Source organism: Lutjanus erythropterus, chromosome 6 (genome assembly GCF_056507025.1).
Source record: "Lutjanus erythropterus isolate fLutEry1 chromosome 6, fLutEry1.hap2, whole genome shotgun sequence".
NCBI lineage: Eukaryota > Metazoa > Chordata > Actinopteri > Lutjaniformes > Lutjanidae > Lutjanus > Lutjanus erythropterus.
In genome coordinates this window covers 37,136,337-37,158,287 of record NC_139322.1, presented here as the reverse complement: position 1 = coordinate 37,158,287, position 21,951 = coordinate 37,136,337, and the positions used below count along the sequence as shown (strand labels likewise).

Below are 21,951 nucleotides of genomic sequence, written 5' to 3'. Positions count from 1 at the left end.
AACTCTGTTTTGCAGTTTTCAGGACAGTAACCCTTTCATTTCTGAGGCAAAGTTGATAGAAAATGATTTTTAAATTAGAATTAGAAGAGAACAGCCTAATGATAAAATTGAATAAATCAAATATGATATATTTAAATGTAACATTTGAAATACTGATATATTAGGGCTTCTCTGAAGGCCTAGAAGGCCCTCAGGGTTCCCCTCTGAAGTAATGAAAGTATTGAAATTTTTGAACAATACCAAGCCCTACCCAGCAGAGGATGTACTGTATGTTCAGCCTGCCTCAGGAACTGCTGATCCAGGTCTAGACCGACAAATATAACCTGTGCGTGCTGTATCAACATGTATACATGGTCATATCCACCTACTTCACAAACCACAGTCAATTTTCTTGTAGATCTACAAATACTTGGCAGTAAAGCTGATTCTGAGAGGGAGGGAGGGATGGCACCATGAAAAGCTTTCTTGAACTATTTTGGGTTTGGGGTGGACTTCAACTTATTGTTCAGTGGACACGAGAAGAAATTAAATGGCTTTTAAGTATTCATAGTAGATAGCAGAGTGTAAAGGAAGTGGAGCATCCGCTGTGATTATGCGCTTGTCTCAGTGCACTTCACAATTTCTACATGGAGAGGCTCTCCAGCTCTGAATTGTGGGAAGCGGAACACAAACATATTTGACCTTTTTGTTGTACAAGATGCCTCAAGAGTCACTTCCTGTTTGGAGATGAGATCTGCATGTATGTCTTAAGAGTGTTGAAGTAGCAAGTCTTGTCTCCATGTGCAGTGTGTGTCATATTTCAGGAGTTATAATATGAAATATGTCTCATGTTTATATGTTTAATTTTTTGTCTTTTGCTTCAGTTGAATGGCAACCTAAAGGCTGGAGAATGCTTGAAAAGAACTAGTTTTTCTGACACATCTGAAGGTGTCACCTGATGTGAACGGTCGCACTTGAAGGTGATATAAAAAGTCTGATGCAATCAGAAAGGAGCGAGACGTGATTGTCTTTCAAATGGGGGTAATGGCGCACACTTTCGGACGGTCATCCCTCCAAGGCATTCATGGTATTGCACTCAGTTGTACACACAAAAAGTGACAGAAGTCGTTGTGTGAGGGGAGAAAAAAGACCTTGAGAGTGAAGCACAAACTCTGCCTACTTTCTGACCTCTACACACCTGTCCAGTCGCTGTGAAAAGAGGACATGCTTGTTAGATTGTTGGTTTTGGAAAGTTACAAACAAAAATTTCTAGGGGTGGACATCATTCAAGACATTTCAATTCTAGTTAGGGATACCTCAACTTTGATACTGATCTTTGAACAATACTTTTTTCAGTACCAATTCTATAAAAAACAGAATTCCCTTTTACACAATCAAAGCAGTTTTACAACATAAAAAATAAACCACAAGTTGGTGATTTACTTCTAAGGTATCAAATGATAAGGCATTTTTCTTGATTTCAGTCGGTGCCATAAATGCACTGAAGTTCGGTGCCCAGACCTACCAATTTCAAACTAAAAGGTGTTTGGGGAGGGGGTTTCAGATGCTTTTGGACTTCCTGATGAGGATTTTGATTGAAGCAAACTGACCCCTTTTCTAGTGACTTCAGGTTTGTTGTGGTAATGATATGCTAAGGCTTATGATTCCCAGCAACCCTTGTAAATATTAGCTTACATACAGTCTGCCTGGAGAAGCATACTGAAGCCTGAAGGCTATTGTATTCACAAGTTTTCAGTGGCAATAAATTCAGAATGTTTCTTCTTCTTCTTCTTCTTCTTCTTCTTACTGTCATGATTCTTGTTTAATGCTCCCTTTGTATTGTGTTCCGCAATAGAGCAACAAATTATAAATTTGCAGAGGACAATACCGCATGCCTTCGATTGAAGTGACAGAGCATTTTTGAACTGGAGCAGGATGATATGGACAAAATCAAATATAATATTTTGACCAAATACCTCAATATTGATATTGCGACAATATTTTAGGCATGACTGTTGGTGCTTTCACAAAATGTTAGCACATCGAGATTTTTGATAAATAATTCTCAGTAATGTGGAATGTGAACAAATCATAACAGATCAGTGTTGTCACAATACTCAAATTTCTAATTTTGATATGATACCTTGAAAAATATCGGTTTTCAATACCATTTTTGATACTACTTCAACTTCAACTTTATTTGTCCCCAAAGGGCAATTGGTTTTGCAGCAAGACAGACAAAAACACACACCAGAACTTACAGAGGGTATGGCGGGGGGGGGTTGATATTACAACCCCAATACACATTTACCTATACAGTTCAACAACCGTGGTAATAACAAAAATAACATCAGACAATACATGAAATAAGCAAAATCAGTACAATAGGCAGAACCATAAAAGACACTATCAACACCGACGTCACCATCATCATAATCACCGGCACATCAAATCCAACCAGGAAAAAAAACTGACTGATGGCATACATTTTTTAATTTTTATATAATGAGGGTATAACATGACAAAGGATATAGCAAATGAGATGAGTGAGTGATGAGAAGAAGACAGCACTGTGAAACGAAAGGAAGCAGGTGTGTGGCCACTGCAGCAATATGTGTGAGCCAGAAACTGCACCTGGTACCGAATCAAGCTGGAACCATTAATCAATTATGAATCAATTAATAATTAATCACCAACTATTTTGATAATTTATTAATTAAGTCTTTTTTAAAGGGGGAAAAGTCAGAATTCTCTGATTTCAGCTTCTTAAATGAGAATATTTTCTGGTTTCTTTACTCCTCTCTGACAATAAACTGAATTTCTTTGAGCTGTGGACAAAAGAAGACATTTGAGGACATCATCTTTACACTGATCAATGTTTTTCAAAATGTTCTGACTTTTTATAGCCCTATAATTGATTAATCAAGAAAACAATCAAAAGAATAATCAATAATCTGTGGAGCACACGGATGTACGTCTCCATGTCCTCTTTCATCTAGTTACGTAGTATTTAGTCTTGTTACGTCTTATATTGTTTTTGTCTTATGTTACGTCATCTTTCATCTTATGTAATTTTTTTGTCTTTTTTTTTTTGTCTTGTTACATTGTTTTTCATCGGTTTGGTCAGGTTGAGGGTTAGGTTAGGTTTGGATCTATTTTTTAACTGACAAGATTGTGACAGGATTAATTAATTGATTAATGGAGAAAATAATTGACAGATTAATGAACAATGAAAATAATTGTTGATTGCAACCCTAGTATTAATACTCTAAAATAATTAGTTTTGAAAGCATTTCAAATATTCATTACCGATATTTATTGATTTATTTTTGATGCTATTACATATTGAATATTTAATTTTTTCTGTCCTCCTGACCACTTCCCTGCTTTATGACACCAAAGTGACATCATTAGACAAGATACCCTGATTTGTCAAGTTTTAATTTTTTTTGACATGTAAGGTGGTACTTTATCACTTAGATCATGTGTTTTCTCAGTTTAGAGCCACCACTTTATCTAATGTGCATGCCTTTGTACCATGGGAGCAGACAAGGGCACCCTGAGGACCCATAAAGTGCTTGATTCTTTTATCAGATTTATAGGCTATAAGCATATGAGCTGTCACTCATGTTTGTCTCACAGGCCACCAATCAGTCAATCACCAGTTGTGGGTTAGTGGATTTATTACTCATGTCCTGTGACGTGAGGGGAAAGACAATATTCTGTTTGGTTCATTGTGCTCTGTCCATGATCAGTAAACTGGTCTTTTCAGTAATACTCACTACTTCAAACTGCCAAGTTTTTGCCTTCCATGCGTTATATTTAGTTCCAGAAAAGTTCATGGGAAAATGGCTAAACCCCTCTTCTAAACCTCTAAGCTTCTTGTTCTGTCCAAAGATGCGTAAACACTACACTCTCTTTTCCAGGGGAATTTGTTGTCTGGTTTCCAATTTATCTTTTATGTTAAAATGAGCTGACAGTTTTAAAAAAAAAGTGGAGAAACCCTGAAGCTGGCAAAGGAAGTTTAAAGATTCTGAAGATAGAGCTGGAGGGAGATCTGATTGTTGGCCCTTCCTGTGACCATGGGGCATCAGAAGACTTTAAGCCCATTAATGTTGGATCTGAAAACCTCCACCTTTTCAGAGGCTGGAACTGTTGGGGTTGGGTCTGACAATCTCTGTTACTTCCCAGACAGACAATCCCAGATGTGTGGAGGTGAGAAAGTGAGAAAAGCAGGGTTCAAACTCCTCGCTCAAGCTCTTTTTTTATTCCCATTTGAACAATCATGTCCTCTATGGCAGTTCCTAAAAGCTATAAAGACTTTTGCTTTCAGAACTGGTCAGAAAAACAACTTAACCCTCTGCAATCAATGGCTTGACCTTTACCAAATGTTAATGAGCGATACCCCCCACATCCACCCTAGTTTTCCATCTCTCTTTCAGCTTCTTATTGAGCTTTGGAAATAAAGTGTGAAGAAGGTGGAGCTGCTACTCCCAGAAGTGTTTTCCTCATTCTGTGTGTATTCCCATTTCAATTTTTTCTTTCAACAACATCCTCAGTGCTACTTAACATAGAAACATGGGACACATTTGTGGTCACCAGTTTTGATTACGTTAACTTAATTTCTCAGAAATCATGTTGTGTCTGGCATGTGTTTTGGCATGGCAGACGACTAAAAATACTGTAATACCCATGAGCCTTGGTCGCTGTTGCCACGGAGATGCAGACGGTCAGAAGCATGAATCAAAGCTCTAGCAAATTCACGCATTCTCGCATTTGTGAACAAACCACAGCAACGTTTTTGCAGAATTCATCCAAAATTGACAGAGACTGATTGGATTTCTTCACCTTGAAAGTTGTAGACAGCTTCTGCCTTGAAGTTTTTATGTACACAGGCTTGTACCTTGGACTTTTTTTTATAAAGAGCAAGATATTTCGTAACACAGTTGTTGACGATATGGACTGATGGTTGAACCAGGAGAGTTTCATAGTGATCCAAGCTGTAGAAGTGCTTCAGCCCATCCTCACCAGAAAAATGGCCGAACAGGGTGTCTGTGCAGCTTAATAAAATCCATACTCACATTGTTGTTAGGCGGTGACCTCTGGTGGCCATAGTATTTCTGACAGGATCACTATAAAGAGTGAGAAAACCTGTGTGTGGAGGAGGTTTGGTGGATAGATGACTCAAGCAAACACAGGACTCTGACCCAGGAGACAAGAGTTTGTGTCCTCTGTAAAACCTGTAAAAGGTCAATGTTCACTCATTTAAAGTTTCATTTTACATTATGTAGCGTATGTTTTTTCACTTATGTCACTTGGGTCACTTAGATCAGACAGCATAGATACACCACATCCTACAACGTCATATCAGGTCAATTGCCAAAGACTCCCAGAACTATAATGTACTGACAGTGAGCGGCTTACTGGACTTTAACTACATCACACAAATCACTGGCATTAAGTGATAAAGGTTGCAAAACAGTTGCAGGCTGATTAAGTTTAGGCACAATAACTACTTGAGTGGATTAAAAACCACTTGTTAGGTTTAGGAAAGGAAAGTATTATGGTATATGCGGCTATATGAGGCTACAGTTGACATTTAGGCTAAAAATATGGTGTAAATTGCAATGTCGCGGCTTATGGACACACCATAGATACTGGTACTCTCTATAGGTCATATAGTCATATACCATTTTGAGAGGCAAACTACCGTATGGTGCCATTTACTGCACCTCTCGAAAAAAACAAAAGATGCCATTGTCGTATTTGCTGCTGCTGTGAGACTGATTTGCATATCTCTAATATACAAATCTTTTTCCTTTGTTTCTCTTATTGATTCCAACTGACAAGCCAATGCTCCCTCAAGTTGAAATACCAGTTACAGCATTTGATAAATTCAAAATGAGATTAATTGTGACACACTGTACACATTGTCAACGTGCATGTATTTGGTGTATTTGTCACTCAAAACCTGTAAGCGCTTCGGGAGCTCCGCTGCCTTTTATTGAAGCATTCACTGTGTTATTTCTGAATCAAGTTACTCTGTGATTGATATTCACATCATTCAGCAGGCAGTAATTAAAGATTCACCTTGATTCCCATTAGACTGTGAGGAAATAAAATTTGAAGACATGAGCTGGATGAAGATACCGATCAAAGCAGTTGTTCACCAGATTTTTGATTTTTAAGCAATTAAAATCTATCATTATCTCACCGCCACCAGCTTTATCTCTGTCAGTCTCATCCCCAGAGGGCCCCTCTGTCATCTTCCTCCTCCACTTCTCCTCATCATCACCTCCACAACTTCATCCTCCATTATTTATTATTTAAATGCGAGTGCAGAACATAAACAAAAGCAATAAAAGCACATCTAAATGAATATGATCATTTTCACCTGAGCCAGTGAGGTTTTTATTGCTATCATCACAGACTCTGCGACGGGACATTCACCAGCTTCAGAGTGTGATCAACTCCTCGGCTCTGTCTGAAATTCTTTAATATGTACACATTAGCAAGACAAATCTCTTCCGTTCTGAGCCATTCCCACGATGAGAATATGCAATAAAAGTAAATGTAGCATTTCGTAATGGATTAAAGAGACGACCGGCATCGATAGAGACTGAAAACACTCATGCCATCATTGTTTTGATTGTGAGAGACAGGACAGAAAAAATAAACTATTCTGTTCTTGGTGGCTGAATTACAAGTGAGTTTTTTTCTGTCTCGGGTTGTGTAGTGCTTAGTGGGTCCACCTTGAGTTCAGTGCATATGTCTTTGTCTGAACACTGGCTGCAGCCAATGGGCAAATTTTGGTGTCCTTCTTGTCTGAATTGCAGCCAGATACTTGTGCTATCCAATCCATTTTCTTGATTATTGTTTCAACTCATTGCCACAAACAGTCCCAAACAGGTGTTGCTGCTTGGCTGCTAACCTTGTCCCTCATGATTGTGGAAAAGAATCCCAGGCACTATAAGGATTAAAAAAAAAATCCTTTTAAAGCTTGGCCTACTACAAGGAACTTTGATATTTTGTTGATTTTGGAGGCACAAATAGTAGTGTTTTCAATGTAATAACCTCAAAATAAGCTGTCAAAAATGAAATAATCTAAATTAAAAAAATATGTTCCTTATTTTTATAACTGGCTAATGTACTTGTCACTGTAATTTCACCTACAAAAATATTAAGACAGGATGATTTCATATTAGCCTCATATGCTTCACATAAAACAACATGTGTACTCAGACTTTCAGGTATGTATTTCCTCTGATCTGTACCATATTGGTTCATTAGGGATGTTCCTGGCGACTAATTTCCCTGTCGATTAAAATGCAAATTTTAGTTTAGACTAGTCGACTAGTGTAAGAAAACTCTTAGAAAGCATTTAAAATTGAGCACAGTTTAAGAATTCATCATGTTAAACATTGTCTGAAAAAATACTGTGTGTATTCAGCGCCATTTGAAGTCATTAATCTACAATATATCACTCTACAGTTACCAAATCATACTTTAAATGCTGGTGAAATGTGTGACACTTTTAGCCATGCAGTACGAACATTGTACATTAATCTACAAAACATGACAACAACTCAATAAATGTTTTACCTTTTCAGACTGAAAAGCATCATAGCGTCTGCAGGTAAACAACACTTCTACACAGAGCTGATGTTAGCTGCCAGCCAAGGTGGCTAACATTAGCAGTGCTAGCAGCAGCAGCTGCTGCTCTGCTTGCAGGTTTAAGTCCATGTCCGTGCTGAATGTGGTCACATGTTGCTCCAGTCGAGTGGTTATATACCAGTTTATTCTGTCACAGTCATTCAACATTATTTCTATTTTCTATAGCAGGACACTGCCCAATTGTACTGGTTTTACGAGCTATCAACTGTCCGACTTTGCTGATATAAACATCTGGGGTTGCCTGGGCCATCAGGGGAAACACGCTGGGCGAGAAGGGCTGCTGTCTGATGGGGCCACAGCCCTGAGTAGTGGCAGGCGGCTGTGTAACTCATTAGAGTCAACAGTTAACTGGCATTGCGCATGAATGAAGTATTGATAAACAGTTTAACAGACTAGTATTTCTGATGCTGACTAGCGAAGGTGGTTTAATTATATAGTTGACAAATCGCGCAAATTGTTGATGACTTTGCAAGCTTAGTTGTGTTCATGCTTCGTGAAGAATATTCATGGTGTAACTAACTAACTAACGAGGAGTTAGCTAAATTATTTCCTTCTTTGTTTTTGCTTTTTTTTTTTTGGAATTTCCACTGAAGTTGGCTGTGGAAGAACTTGTTAGCACTATCGTTTGGTTTTAAATCTAGTTAGCTACCAGCCTACTGTCCTGTCACTTTCTCTTATGTAAATAGCTGTTTGGAGCCAAAAGTGCCAGTTTGTTCTTCATAATTTATTATGCAAGATAGACTACACACTGACACGGTAGTGTGTAGTCTACAGTAGAACCTTTGGTGGCTGTTTTGGAACTGCAATCATTAGTTGATGGAACACTTCTGGAACCCCAATAGTTAAATGTCCCATTGAACCAAAAACCAATTTTTCCGACAGCCTGTTATTCCCAAAACAAACCCTATCAACTGCTGTCCAATAGGACATCTTTTGGACTAGGGTTGGGTTGGGTTTTGAAATAATGGAAATAATTGAAATAATTTATATAATTATCATAGTAACTCACATTGTATACTGTGTGCAGGTGGTTGCTACTGAACAAATATTACATTAGCTGAATAGTGTTCGAGTAGGGTTGATTGATAGCCTGCTTAATTTTTGATCTGAGGCCAAGTTGCTAAATTGAATGAATATTGTACTTGGTCGTTTATCTTCTTGCTCTCTCTTTAGTAGTAAATGCAATTTAAATGCATACTCAGGTGGTCATTTAGCTTCTAACAAATACTGTATATAATCGGGCAAAATTGGATTTTAGTTAAGTGTAAATGTTTATCTTAAAATATTCACAATCATGAATTAAGTCTGTCATTTTTCTTAAGTGGGGTGGAGATGGCTGCTGGCACTGGAGATAAAGGCTGATAGAGAAGGAAAAAACTATTGACAAAAGAAAAAAAAAAGACAAATTTGACCTTCATGTTTTTAATAGTTTATGTTTACCTGTATTTCCATCTACTAAGACCACCTTAGCTGTTTTCATGGCTTGTTGACTGAGATGGACACTCTGACTTCTCCTAACTTCCAGAACTTCCAGAAGTCCTCAAACCTCATATGCCTCCATTCATTATTTAAATCTTCCAACACAGTGGGAACTAGCAGTAACTGAGCTTCTGTGCTTTTGAGGTGAAGTCATTTATATAGTAGCTAACTTTTTTTCACTTAAAGCAAATCTCTTACGGAGCTCTTGGTTTATGTGAGTGGCCAGATTTGCTTGTAGTACTTACAGCAGAGGCACCAGTAAATATACTTTATAACTTTATTCACTGATTTAGATGAAACTGGAAAATATTTTATGGAGAGAATGTTGTCTATTTTTTCCCTCTGATGTCCTATGTCTGTTCAGCTTCAACTCTGTAATTTACCTGTTTCTTGATGGGCAGAAATCATTAACTTCACATGTTACAAAAGGTGTCATTAGCAGGCAAAGGAATCAGGTTTAGCAATCTTCCAGTGAACACGACAGTAAAGGAACAGAGCACAGCCTCTGTGACCAACAAGAAATACAAATGATAGTGTTTTCTGGTGGAGAGAGAGCTTTACTTGCTGCCGAAATATTTAACTGCCTCTTAGCTAGCTAGCTCGGTTAGCAGTGTTGCTTGCTGACTCGACCTTGATGTGCCAGGAGCTAAAGCAAGTAAACCACCTCAGTACTGTATTCCCTGTTGTCAACACACAACTGGGGGCATAACACACATTCAGAGCTACTGGCTGCAAATGGTCCCTTACTCATTGTGTAGCAACATGGTCTCTGATGGTGCTTTACTTTTATATTAGATGTTTTTGGATTAATATTACTGCTGCATTAATGTGTATGTTGCATTTTACTGCTGTAGATGTTGAAAGCTGTGCTAATTTTAGCCACTTTATATACTGCTGGGTTGTTTAATCCACAGCAATCAATCATATTCTATAACATCATCAAATGTTTGCACTATTTGAGTATTTACAGTATGTTGTTTTAGAGAAAATACATATATTGAGATGTATATTGTAGAATAGCCTAAAAATATTGAGATGTTATTTGCAAGCTATATCTCCCAGCCGTAGTAAAAAAATACTTAGCTGCCTTTTAGCTAGTTAGCTTGGTTAGCCGTGTAGTTTGCTGGCTCAACCCCCCGGGGTGCCAGGAACCAAATCTGGCAAGAAAACCACCTCAGTGCTGTATTCCCAGTCGTCAATGCACAATGGGGGTGTAACGCACATTCAGAGCCATTGGCTAGTTAACGCCAATCAGTGTCTGCCAAAAGTCCTTCACTTATCATGCTGTACAATGGTCCCTGTCAGTGCTTTATTATTATATCTGATGTTTCTTGATTCTTGTTACTACTGGGTTAATGTGTATTGCAATTTACTTCTGTTGATGTTTTAAGTTGTGCTCATTTTAGCCACTTTATATACTGCTGGGTAGGGTAGTTTAATCTATAGCAATACACCATATTCCATAATATTATAATATGTTTGCACTATTTGAGTATTTACAGTATGTTTTTAGAGAAATTTTGTATATTGATATGGTAGAATACCCTAGAAATATCGAGGTATTATTTTTAAGCCGCTCCTCCCAGCCCAAGTAAAATAGGTAGCTGCCATTAGCTAGTTAGCTCGTTTAGCCATGTGGTTTGCTGACTCAGCCTGAGGTGCCAGGAGCCAAACCTGGCAAGAAAACCACCTCTGTACTGTATTCCCTGTCATCTATGCACAACGTGTGGCATGATGCACATTCAGGGCTGTGGATTCAAATCTGTGCTAAGATTTTACGATAAACCTACTATTGCGCCCTAACTCAAGGTTAGGCTGAACTAGTGTTAACCAAACTTAGTATCTACTCCAAAGTACTTGTGTTCTATAGACTCTGCCTCCCTGACAAAAGTCTTATTATCCCAAGTTTTACCACATTTTTTTTCTGTATACGTCTGATCAGATTGAGGTCTAGCTATGTGCATAAGACCCCAACATACAAACACCAACCTCAATCACAAAGTTTTTCATAACACAAACAACTTCACTGTAATTAACTTATCATTGCTGGTTGGAGGTGGAGCTGCAATCAGATTTATTTATGGCTCAGTGGTTTCAGTTCCGTTGTACTGTAGCCAGCAGTAGTAGCTACAGCTCTCCCACATTTTAGTCAGGGTTTCTGTGGTTATAGTCTTGCTGGATTATATTTTACCAGGAACTTGTAAACCCCTTTATAGCATAATCGAGTGCCAAATGATGTTAATGCTAAGAGGCTGTTTCACAAACTACAGGGAGCTGTAAGAGTATTGACTTTGAGATTTAGTCTATACATAGAGGATTTTGGTGTTTATAGTCTTAATACTCAATCAATACAGTAAGCTGACCAACATCTCCCAGAGACTGTGTGTTATTTTAATCTTGAATAATTACTCATATGTGACTCATTCATACCTTCATAAATCAGCTGCTGCAGTTGTCTTTATCATCAACAGCAGCATCAGCTTAATGACTTTTATATGAATATAGTGGGAGTACCCCCAGGAGGGGTTTGGCAGCATGGCAGTGATGCTCCTGTTGTCTCGGGGGAGGACTCTCAGCTGATAATTACATTTCTTATCTCAGTAGAGACTCAGCTTCTGCGAAGTCCCTCCCTTACAGTTATGCTCTATATTATAGGGACCAAGTCCCAGGATAACGGTGAAGGACCTATTTTGATTGTATGCTATGAAAAGATTTAAAGGGACAGTTCACCCCAAAATCAAAAATACATTCCTTGGCCTGTAGTGCTACTCATCCGTCTAGATTTCTTTGGTGTGAGTTGCAGAATTTTGGAGATATTGGCCGGAGATGGGTATGACTTCTGTCCAATATTGAAATTTAAGATAATCAACAGACCTTGTTTTGAGCCATTTCATGTTGGGACTACTTTCTGTTTAGTAGAAACAAAGTGGTTCCAGTAGACTCTACTGCAGAAAGCCTAATCATCACATGGCAGCAAACACTGCAGACCACTGATTGATCAGAGGAGCGTACCATAGTGAGTAGATATCTTTAGCGAGCGTGAGAGAGGGCGAGTGGGCGACTGATTACTGGTCTGTGGTGGCAGAGAGTGGCGGTGAATACATGCTGAGCAGAATAAAAGGTGAGCAGTGAAGCTGAACGTCTGGCAGTAAATGTACAGTTTAGGTTTGAGTTTTTCAGTGAAGAAAAGCTGCAACTTCTCAAGGCTGAAGCAGAGCTCTTGTGTTGTTTCCCAGCTGTGGGAATAGCACTGCTGTGGCCCACATTAAGGGAGTACTAGAGTACCATCGACTAAAGTTGAGTTGAGCTGTTTTACACAAGACACTGGATCCCAAGATGAACAAGCCAGTGTCTTGCATGACAGCTCTGTTGCCATCAGTGTGTAAGTGTGTAGTGTGAAGGTAGGAGTGCACTACTTAAATGCATTCACCGTGTATGATCTAATCAGTATACCTGCTAAAAATCAGCATGTTGGCATTGTTATTGTGAGCATTTAGCTCCACAGAGTTGCTAGCATGAGTTTTGTTACTTTAACATTCATAGCTCTTGAAGAAAATCTGTAATATATTTTCTGTAGTAATAATAATAATACTGTAATAGACCCTAAAATGACCACGCTATGTTAGAAATCAAGGAAACATGTTCAGTTGAGATACTCACTTCTCTGACAGCAATGCTGATTTTTTTAATGTTAATTAGAGGTCAAATTAATGCAGAATGTCTGCCGAATGAGCAAGTGTCTGTTTATGAGGTATTAGAAATCATTATTGAGCTTGTTGATTGTGTAGATGTTTGGAACTGTTAAATTGAGCACAATGTGAATGGAGTTTGGCAGGCAGTGAGACAGGCAGCCACTGAACTCCAACTCCAGTGTGTATTTTCAGAGCAGTGGGCTTTTGTTTTCAGGATAACAGGCTGAACTTTAAATTGACAGACAAGTGACAATTCTAAACAGCTGATCAACTTGCTTGCTTGACCCGTTGCTTGTTATCGTCAGTTTCTGATTTTGCATGCTACTGTGGCCTGCAGAGCTTCTCGGAGTCTGAGAAGGAGGGCGCAGGGGGAAACAACTCACTTCACCCATAGATTGTATATTAAATTGGATCTCAGTCTATTTAATATACAGTCTGTGGCATCACGTCACTATTTGGACTGCAGTATTAATTTTTGCATGTGCAATTGCTACATATTGCTCCATTAAAGTCAATGTTCTGATTTGTTCTGATCAGTTGTGCATCACAAAATCCATTAGGCTATCTTCCACCCTCATTAAACACAAAACAAAACAGCCTTGTAACTGCACTTAATCAGTAATAGATAAAGAAGATATTTTTTTTCTAGCAAGGACAGTCGACAGTCCTGTGGGGTTTTGATTGTAACTAAAGTACATCAATCAGACTTTCTACCACAGCCCATTATTATATTCCCATGTTAGTGTGATTCTATTGGCCTTTTTGATCATTTACAGCCTCAAGTGTTCATCATATTTGAGGCTCCTGTGTGCAAGATTTTGATGTGAACATAAACCCATATTCAGGGTCTCGAGGGTGTATGTCCACCACTGCCAATTAAGCTATACAGGGAAGAGTTACTCAAGCATTAAGTTGGTCGTTTTGTAAAACGGTTCCACCTCGATAAATTGAACTTTAGGATCCCTAAAGACTCACGTTGCTGTAAATGTACTCCATCTTTCCTTCCACTAGGTGGTTGATACCCTGCATTTAGCTGTTATTGTGTTGTTGGCTCACTCTTGTTAGGCTGTCAGCATGTGTTGCTAGTTGGAACAGAGCACCCCAAGGAGCCCCGGTCATACTCACATCTGCCATGCACACTCTAACAGGGCACCATTCACAGCTGATAAGCAGAGAGTTTAATAATCTCCAGCAGCTGAGCCCTGGGAGAACGGTGTGTACTCTTTAGCCTGCAGGTAATATGTGATGAAATGGCTCAATAAGATCCTCAAATCAAAGAGTACAGTAATTTAAACACAAGCACATTAAAAATTCATATCTCAGCCTTTAAGTCACCTATTTTTGGCATCATCAAGCACAGCATTAGGGAGGAGAGACTCAGGTAATGAACTGTGAACTAAATAAGAAACATTAGCATAATTTTGAGTTTGTCACGTCTGCTAATGTATCTGGTAGAGGCACTGGAAGTAATAGAGATCTACAGGAAGGACTGATGTCTTTTCTCTTCTTGGGGATGTGGTTGCACTCACTGTTTATGATATGACAAGCTTCAGATGTTAAATTTAGCAGCGAGATGTAACTGACATATTTCACATCAAATGTTACCATGTTGCCATATTTCTCCACCCTCTGAGAGCATGTTCGTGACAGAATTTTTATATTGTAACAAAACAGTAGGCCTGGGCTCTCCTCTCAAAATCATTGAACCCTGATAGATAATACCCAAAAACTCAAATATCAGATATTTTTTTAATCGTTACTGTGAGGCTGATGCACAGCAGAGCTCTCAACATTGCAAACGCACGCATGGAAACACTGATCAAAGACAGCAAATGCTGACAAAAGTAAAATTATACAATTTCTTGAAATACAGACGCAGCACAAATCATAATTATTAGCTACCTCTTCAGGGAGCTTTCAGCTTTTAAAAGACTGGCAAATCCTTTGGTTTGGTTTTGCACACCTGATTGTGAGGAGTGAATTCAAGGAGTAGTCCTTGCTGAGAGTTAGATGAGGGGATCAATATCACTCTCATGTGTGGATGCTAACTATGTAGCCAGCATAAGAACTGGAAACAACTAACCTGTTCAAACAGAAATGTAACATGACAAGTTGTGGTGTTACAGGCAGTTACATGTTGGAACTATTTGTCATCCTGGAGTCTTGTTGTCACCACAGTTGTACAAGGTACTGGAGATTAGTAATTAGTTACTTGTTACTTCTCTCAAAAGTAATCAAATTACTGCATATTAAAGTAAGTATTTACTAGGAAAAGTAACTTTTGTATTACTTTTAAATATCTACTTAAATTCTCTTAATGCACACATTTACTTCATACACATTCACTATTATTTTAGTGTTGCTGCGGCGCAGTGTGCGTGTGTGAGTGATTGTGTGCGTGCATGATCACTGAACGTAAAGCTTGTCCACAGCTGATCTTGAATACCACTGGACTGATCAGCCTAATTTTTTTGGTCCACATTCATGACTACATGCTGAGGGACTCATACCTCAAGAACACCTTGAGGGAATTTCTTCGAACTTGGTTCAAGTGTTCACTTGGACACAAGGATGAGCTAATTAGACACTAGACTGGTGATCAAAGGTCAAGGTCAGGTTGACCTCACTAAACATATTTTTGGCCATAATTCGAGAATTGGTGGAGACATACAAATGCAAGGCAGTAATTCTATTTTTTGACTGCTCTGTTTTATACGACCATTGACCACTGACTTCTTACACAAGTGATCAACAATTGCTTCAGTTTGAAATCTTGTTTCAGCTCAGGACGACGTGTGTGGGGGTTATGTTAATGCTGAAAGAACTTTGAAAATCTCTGCTGGCTGCATCTGGCAGCTGTGATGGCATTGCAGTAGGTGCTTCATCATCTGTTGCCTGGCAGGGATCTGCACTTCTTCTAGTGTTGGTTGTGTTCTTACCTAACTCTCCAAGGAACTGGAAGAACATATTTCCCATAAGGTCAAACTATTCTTGTCTCACAAAAAATGAGCACCAAACACTCCAAATCATTTATTATTTAGGGGGTGAACTCAATCCATGCAACGTCTGCAGGATGAAGTAGTGTAGTCCAGTTATGCAGAGGTAACATTAACTGTGTGTGCCATGTCACATCCCTCATAGCACTATAATTTTAAATTACATTATAATAATGTCTATTGCAGTGTGATAAAATGTGTCAAATCACTTATTATTATTAACGACATGCTTAAGTATTAACATTATGACGATGTGCTGCAGCAGCAGCAAGCATAGCTGAAGACAAATATGACTTTGCTGCCAGCTCTGCTGTGAAGGAGTTAACTCCAAAAAAAGGGAGAAACTATATTAAAGGTCAAACCACAGGAATATTTAAGCAGTGTAAGAGGACAGAAACAACAAATGGGGGCAACAAACTTGTCAAGCACAGTATTTTATTAAATCTTTATCGCAGAAATATCTGTTGTCACATATTATTTTGAGGCAACACTACCCACCCCTGTTAGGGAGTTTGATCATCCTGAGCTTCTCAGGGATTTTCGTAAATCCTCCCTTTTCCTACCTATAGACACACTGTTTCACACACAAAGATGTTTAAAAGCGTATTTATAAATACAGCCGCACATACATGCACGTATGAACCTGAGCTAACCTCTCTGCTATCGTCGTCCTTATTTCTCTTTCTCTCTCACTTGTAAAAGGTCAGTCTGTCCGCAGGGCTCGGGCTTGGAAAGTGGGACTTGGAAGAAGGTGTCATTAATTATAATGTACATATATGTATATATATATATATATATATATATATATATATATATATATATATATATATATATATATGAATAAATGTGTAAGCTGGAAAGTGAGGTCAGCTGAGGAGACACTAAGGAGCACAGAGATAGTGTGTTGCTTTCTTTTTCTCCTCCCACCTGCTGAATGTCACTGCTTTCTCTGTCAGTCCTCAGGTCACAGTGTACTCGCCTCCTGCTGTGTGTCCACACACACACACACACACACACACACACACACACACACACACACACACACACACACACACACACACACACACACACACAGCCATTGCCACTGCATCTCCTTGCCATAATAAGTATGAATGTGGCTCTGATTGCAGCATGCATTGTACTCTGAATGTGATGCTATTATGTTGGGACCTGACAGGATCGCTTGTCTGTCTGCTTCTAAGTCGTCCATGTGTGGAAACTGCTGAAGCAACGGGAGATTAGATTTGCAAAACAAGTTTTACTGGTTTTAATGTAGATTTTTGGCTAATTTCCAGTTATAAGGAAAGATAGGGTCAAGATTCTTTGGGCAGACCTGAAACCTGGCTCTGTCAAACATGGTTCCCCTGGCCCTTGTGAGCCCCGTGAATTGAGTTGACTCTCCCTAATGGTTGGGTACAAACCTGAAGCACCGAAGCTCTCAGTCCAGCAGTTCACTTCAGCTCACTTCAGTTCCAACAACCTGACACTGAAGAAAAAAACTACCATCCTGTCTCTGTCCTCTGTCTGTCATGTCCAATAAAGCTGCTAGATGGAGTGCCCATGTTTCAGGTTGTTTTCAGGTCATAGTGGTGTTTGACACTGAGACAGCGGCGTGGACACACCCCCAGCGTTTCAGAACATAGAGAGCGTTTTTTTTGATCATTCCAATTTGGCTGGGTGGTTAATGTTTCTGTTACATGTTTCTGTGGTCTGACAAACTCTATCTACACAAACTTTAATCTGTTATCGTCGGGGGAGGGACACATGCAGCCATGATGTATTGTACTTATGAGCGAGAGGCTGTTTGCTGAGCATTTGCTGTCTCCAAACTACTTGACACGCTCCACAGAAGCAGCACAGACTGTTACATCGCCCCCCCATCCTCAGAGGACGGAAGAGCTGAGTGGTTGAAAAGTTTATTTTGGATGAAAATGTGTGGACTTCCCTCACTGTTTTCTTAATGAGCACCTACACACTAAACTGGTTGAAAGATTTGAGGAAAATATCTAATTTGGATTATTCTGACCAGTATAGCGATCAGTATCTCTGAATTGAACTAGAGGCCTAGTCAACTTCAGAATAAACTTGACTAACTTTCTTATAGAAATTTGGACAATTCACATATTACACCAGTGGTAGTGGACAGTAAGGGTAATATTGACGAACTGCTGGTAGGTCACGTCTGACATGGTTTAGCTGCCCGAGCGAACATTAGCTTTATTGTTGTCGGCTCAGCTGCGATATACTGTGATATCTGTGACTGCCTGGTTAAAAGCTTATTGAAGGCTGTGAAAACCACATACACTATCATGATGTGATATATTTGATAGAAATACTTGGCTTCCTAGTTATCAACCTTCAACCTTGTGACAACTGAATGTACTGTTACAGCTTGTACTAGCAACAGAACCGGAGACAGTCGAAAACTGCACTGATCGCCACAACAGCATCGAGTAAATTTTGGCTGTGATGCGATCATGTAGCTCAGGGAAAGTGATCAATCTTCATAGTCAGTGACACATCTTTGTACTGAATTGAAATAAATGTTCTGAAAACAGCAAAGCAACTCATTCACATTTTGCCACAGCCTATTAAGGTCATTTGAATTATTAATGCAGTCCTCTTCATTAATTTGTGTTGAAGAGAAACACACTCACCACCCTGGCCTCTGGATCTTTGAACTGTGTGAGTAATACAAGCTAAAGGAAATATTTTTGAACTGAGGTTTTAGGTCACATTTCAACTGACTCTGCATGGAAAAGTACAGCCCTCCAATTCATTAGAGCGAGAACAGTTCACCTGAGCAGCGGTGCCAACACAGAGCGCTCTGGCAAAAACATGCAGGGTTGTCTTGGTGGATTACTTTGCAACATGAACACCATATTGCTTAGGACTGTAGTCAACCAGACAATCTTAGTCAAATGAAAATGCACTTACTTTTCAATCGATTAGGTGATGTGGAAAAAAATCAGCATATTATTTCTAGATCAAATAAATCAGCCACAGTGCACTGCGTGACTATACCTGGCAGCCTAAATGGGCGGCAATCAAAGTTGCACAGCAATTGCAAGCTAATTAATTCCTGCAGTTTGACCATTTCTTTTTCACATGTAGCTATATCATTACCTTTGGGGCGTGTCTATCAAGTCATTTTATGTACAACAGAAACTCAAACACACATCAATACACTGGCAACAAGGATCACAGAGCAGAACTGGCTTCTGTATAACAACAAAGCTAATGCTAGCTGAGCTAGCGCTGCAGTATATACTTTAACAAAACCCAACATGAAAAAACTGTTATCAGCATCTGACCTACTACTCTCATTATTTAGTTTGCTTCAAATGAGGCTTAACGTTCATAGTTTCTCCCGACTGTCCCTCAATATTACAACATTAGTCCAACACCATTAGCTGTACTTAACTCGCAAATACTAAGTTCAACAGGTTGGCAAAACTTACAGCTTTCAAATTTGAAGTTGGTTCACAGAGCTTGTATCCATCCATCATTCACTGAACTGAACATCAGCTGACTCTCGTTGGGAAAGAAGACTGGTGGACACGCTGTGATCAAAATAAATTCAGCTTTTCTGTCCTCTGGGGCTGGGGGCTGATGTAGTGGTTTGTGCTGGTGCTTTCACATGCTGTCACTTAGATTGGAGTGGAGTAAATGTTCAGTAAATAGCCTCTCGCTCCCCTGAAAATAATGGATGAAAAGGCAATTCTTTCCTTATGAAAGTAACACGATTGCCCAGCTAATGAGAATTTGGTCGGACAGGAGCACACTGACCAATAGGGTTGGGTGATGGGCGTTGGTAACATTGCTGGGTTTAAAAGGGTCTTTGTCTCTGTGATACGTCTGTAACTTAGTTGTGTTTAAAATGATAAATGGGACATAGAGATACATCAGAATGGACAGCATCAAGACCAAGAGTACATGTCAAAATGGAAAATGGAAGAGGACACACTACCTCAAATAAAGAGAGATTTTTAACCACAATGTTATGATGGTAGAGGACTCAATGACCATCAGCCATCGCAATGGATGATGGCATCATTGATGGCCAAAAACTATCAACCAACCATTAATCAAATGACCAGAAGGTGTCAGCCCTAGCATTTCTACTGTTTACCTTGGTTATTGTAGCAACAAAACTGGGCTTCTTGGATTGTATTTCATTAATTTGTCTCACTTGAAGCTGAAGCAATGCAGCCCCACCAATTCCACCTCTGCTGTTGTTTTAACACGTCTTCTTTCTGACTAGTCAGTATAACCACCTGAAAACATAGAATTGTTCAGCATATAAACAGGATGTTCTTTTTGGCTTTAATTTAAAATTTTCATTAATTCAAACACCAATTCCTCGTCTAATCCTGCGTTGTCTCTTCTTCCAGGTTGCGCCCCACCAAGGGACCCTCATCCTCTCCAAAGCTACCAGGAAGCTTCCAAGCACAGTGCTCTGAAGGCCCCCAGGATTTGGAGTTCTTGTTTAATTAACGGAAGAAAATCTTTCTTAAAATGCAAGAAAGTCTTGCAGTCATTAAACTCCCATAGAGTTCTCATTTAAAGAGTTTGGTTCATTTATTAAAGGATTTTTCCTCACTGTAGGCTCTATCACCAGGGTGCAAATAGAACTGCGGAGCTGCAGCTGAGGGGGACTGGTAGCCCTGAGTAATTGCCTTTTGTTTGAAGGTATAAAATTCTCTGCTGTAAAGGCTTTCTCTTGGATTATCAGGGCGCTAGTGAAGGTCAGCGTTCTTTAACTCTCCCCTCCCGGGTCTTTGATCCAGTGCCATCTCCCCACTCGCCCTTTTTTCGCTTTTTCAGTTTCTCCTCTCTTGACTTTGAGGTTTTTGTCGGATTAAGTATTAAGCCCTGGGACACCCTCTTCAAGCATCTTTTTTTTCCCAGGAATATACTCAAGCCAAAACTTAAACCAAAATAACCTCCAAGCACGATGCTGTGAAGGAGAGGAGACAGTCGGAGGGAAAAGAACAGCCGGGATTGAAGGGCAGATGGCTTCGTTGCTCGAAAACACCAACAGCCGGATGAATAAAACATTCGAATAGCGAGGGAGTCGTGACATCTGGCTGAGGAGTGAGTTAGACACTCTCCTCGTTCCCTCACTCTGTCTTTTTACCTATTCTGTCCACTCTTTCACTCACTAGCATCCTTGTCCTCTTCATCCCCCTCCTTCTATCCATCTTACACCTTTTCTTGTCTCTTTCACTGTCTTTCCCTCTGTGGGGTTCAGGCGGTCACTCAAACAGACAGAAACAAGCTCGTGCCTTTGCTTGTTTCTTCAGCCCTTGCTCAGTTTTGTTCCACCTCTCTGTGCCCCCACACTCCACCCTTCTCCTGCTCCTTCACCTCCTCCTCCTCCTTCTCCTCCTCCCCGGCGCGGTGTGTGATGGTGCCTCCCCTCCTCTCGGCCCTGGAGACATGCCTGTGCAGGAGATGGCGGTGAGTCCTGTCAAGTCCCTGTACTGGGAGCAGTTCCCCCCCATGTCGCAGCGTCGCGTCTACTGCACTCCTGTCTACCACGAAGGCCTGCTCTATGTGCTGGGCGGCTGCAGCGAGACGGGCATGCCCCTGGAGAGCGTCGAGGTCCTGGATGTGGAGAGCCAGACGTGGAGCCAGCTGCCGCCGCTGCCGACAGCACGAGCGGGGGCCTCAGCTGTGGCGCTGGGAGGCCAGGTGATGGTGCTCGGGGGCATGAACCAGCAGCAAACCCCTCTGGCCTCCGTGGAGATGTACCACCCTGATGAGGGCAAATGGGAGACGAGGGCCAGCCTGGGTCAGGCATCCATGGGAGTCACAACTGTGGAGAAAGGTAAGAAAGGCTTGTTTTTAACACTGCTTTTCAGACCAGATGTTGTAATAAGAGGGCAGCTGTGCTCTCCCAAAGGTGGCAGACACATTAAGGCTGTTGAGCCAATTATGAGGCTGATTTGGGTGTGATGCCTGATCAGACCTAGTTGAACTGGGTCTGTTCGAGTGTGGGTCAGTTGGTGTTGATTAAGTGTGTGATTTGTAAGGATTCTAAGTTTAAGTCTTCGGATTCAGTTGCTGCCAGTCAGTCTTATAAAGATTTCCTGAAATATGTTTGGTATTTGTGACTGACTTTGGTG

At 40.1% G+C, this 21,951-nt stretch overlaps 1 protein-coding gene across 1 annotated transcript in view; it reads left to right on the top strand.

Annotated features, from left to right (window-relative positions):
* The first annotated feature begins 19,889 nt into the window (after positions 1-19,889).
* Positions 19,890-21,951, top strand: part of klhdc8b (kelch domain containing 8B) — a 252,440-nt gene continuing 250,378 nt past the window's right edge. Inside the window, exon 1 of the mRNA XM_084720067.1 lies at positions 19,890-21,653. Within this exon, the coding sequence (XP_084576193.1) occupies positions 21,263-21,653 (391 nt within the window). The 5' untranslated portion in view covers positions 19,890-21,262. The remainder of the gene's footprint in view (positions 21,654-21,951) is intronic.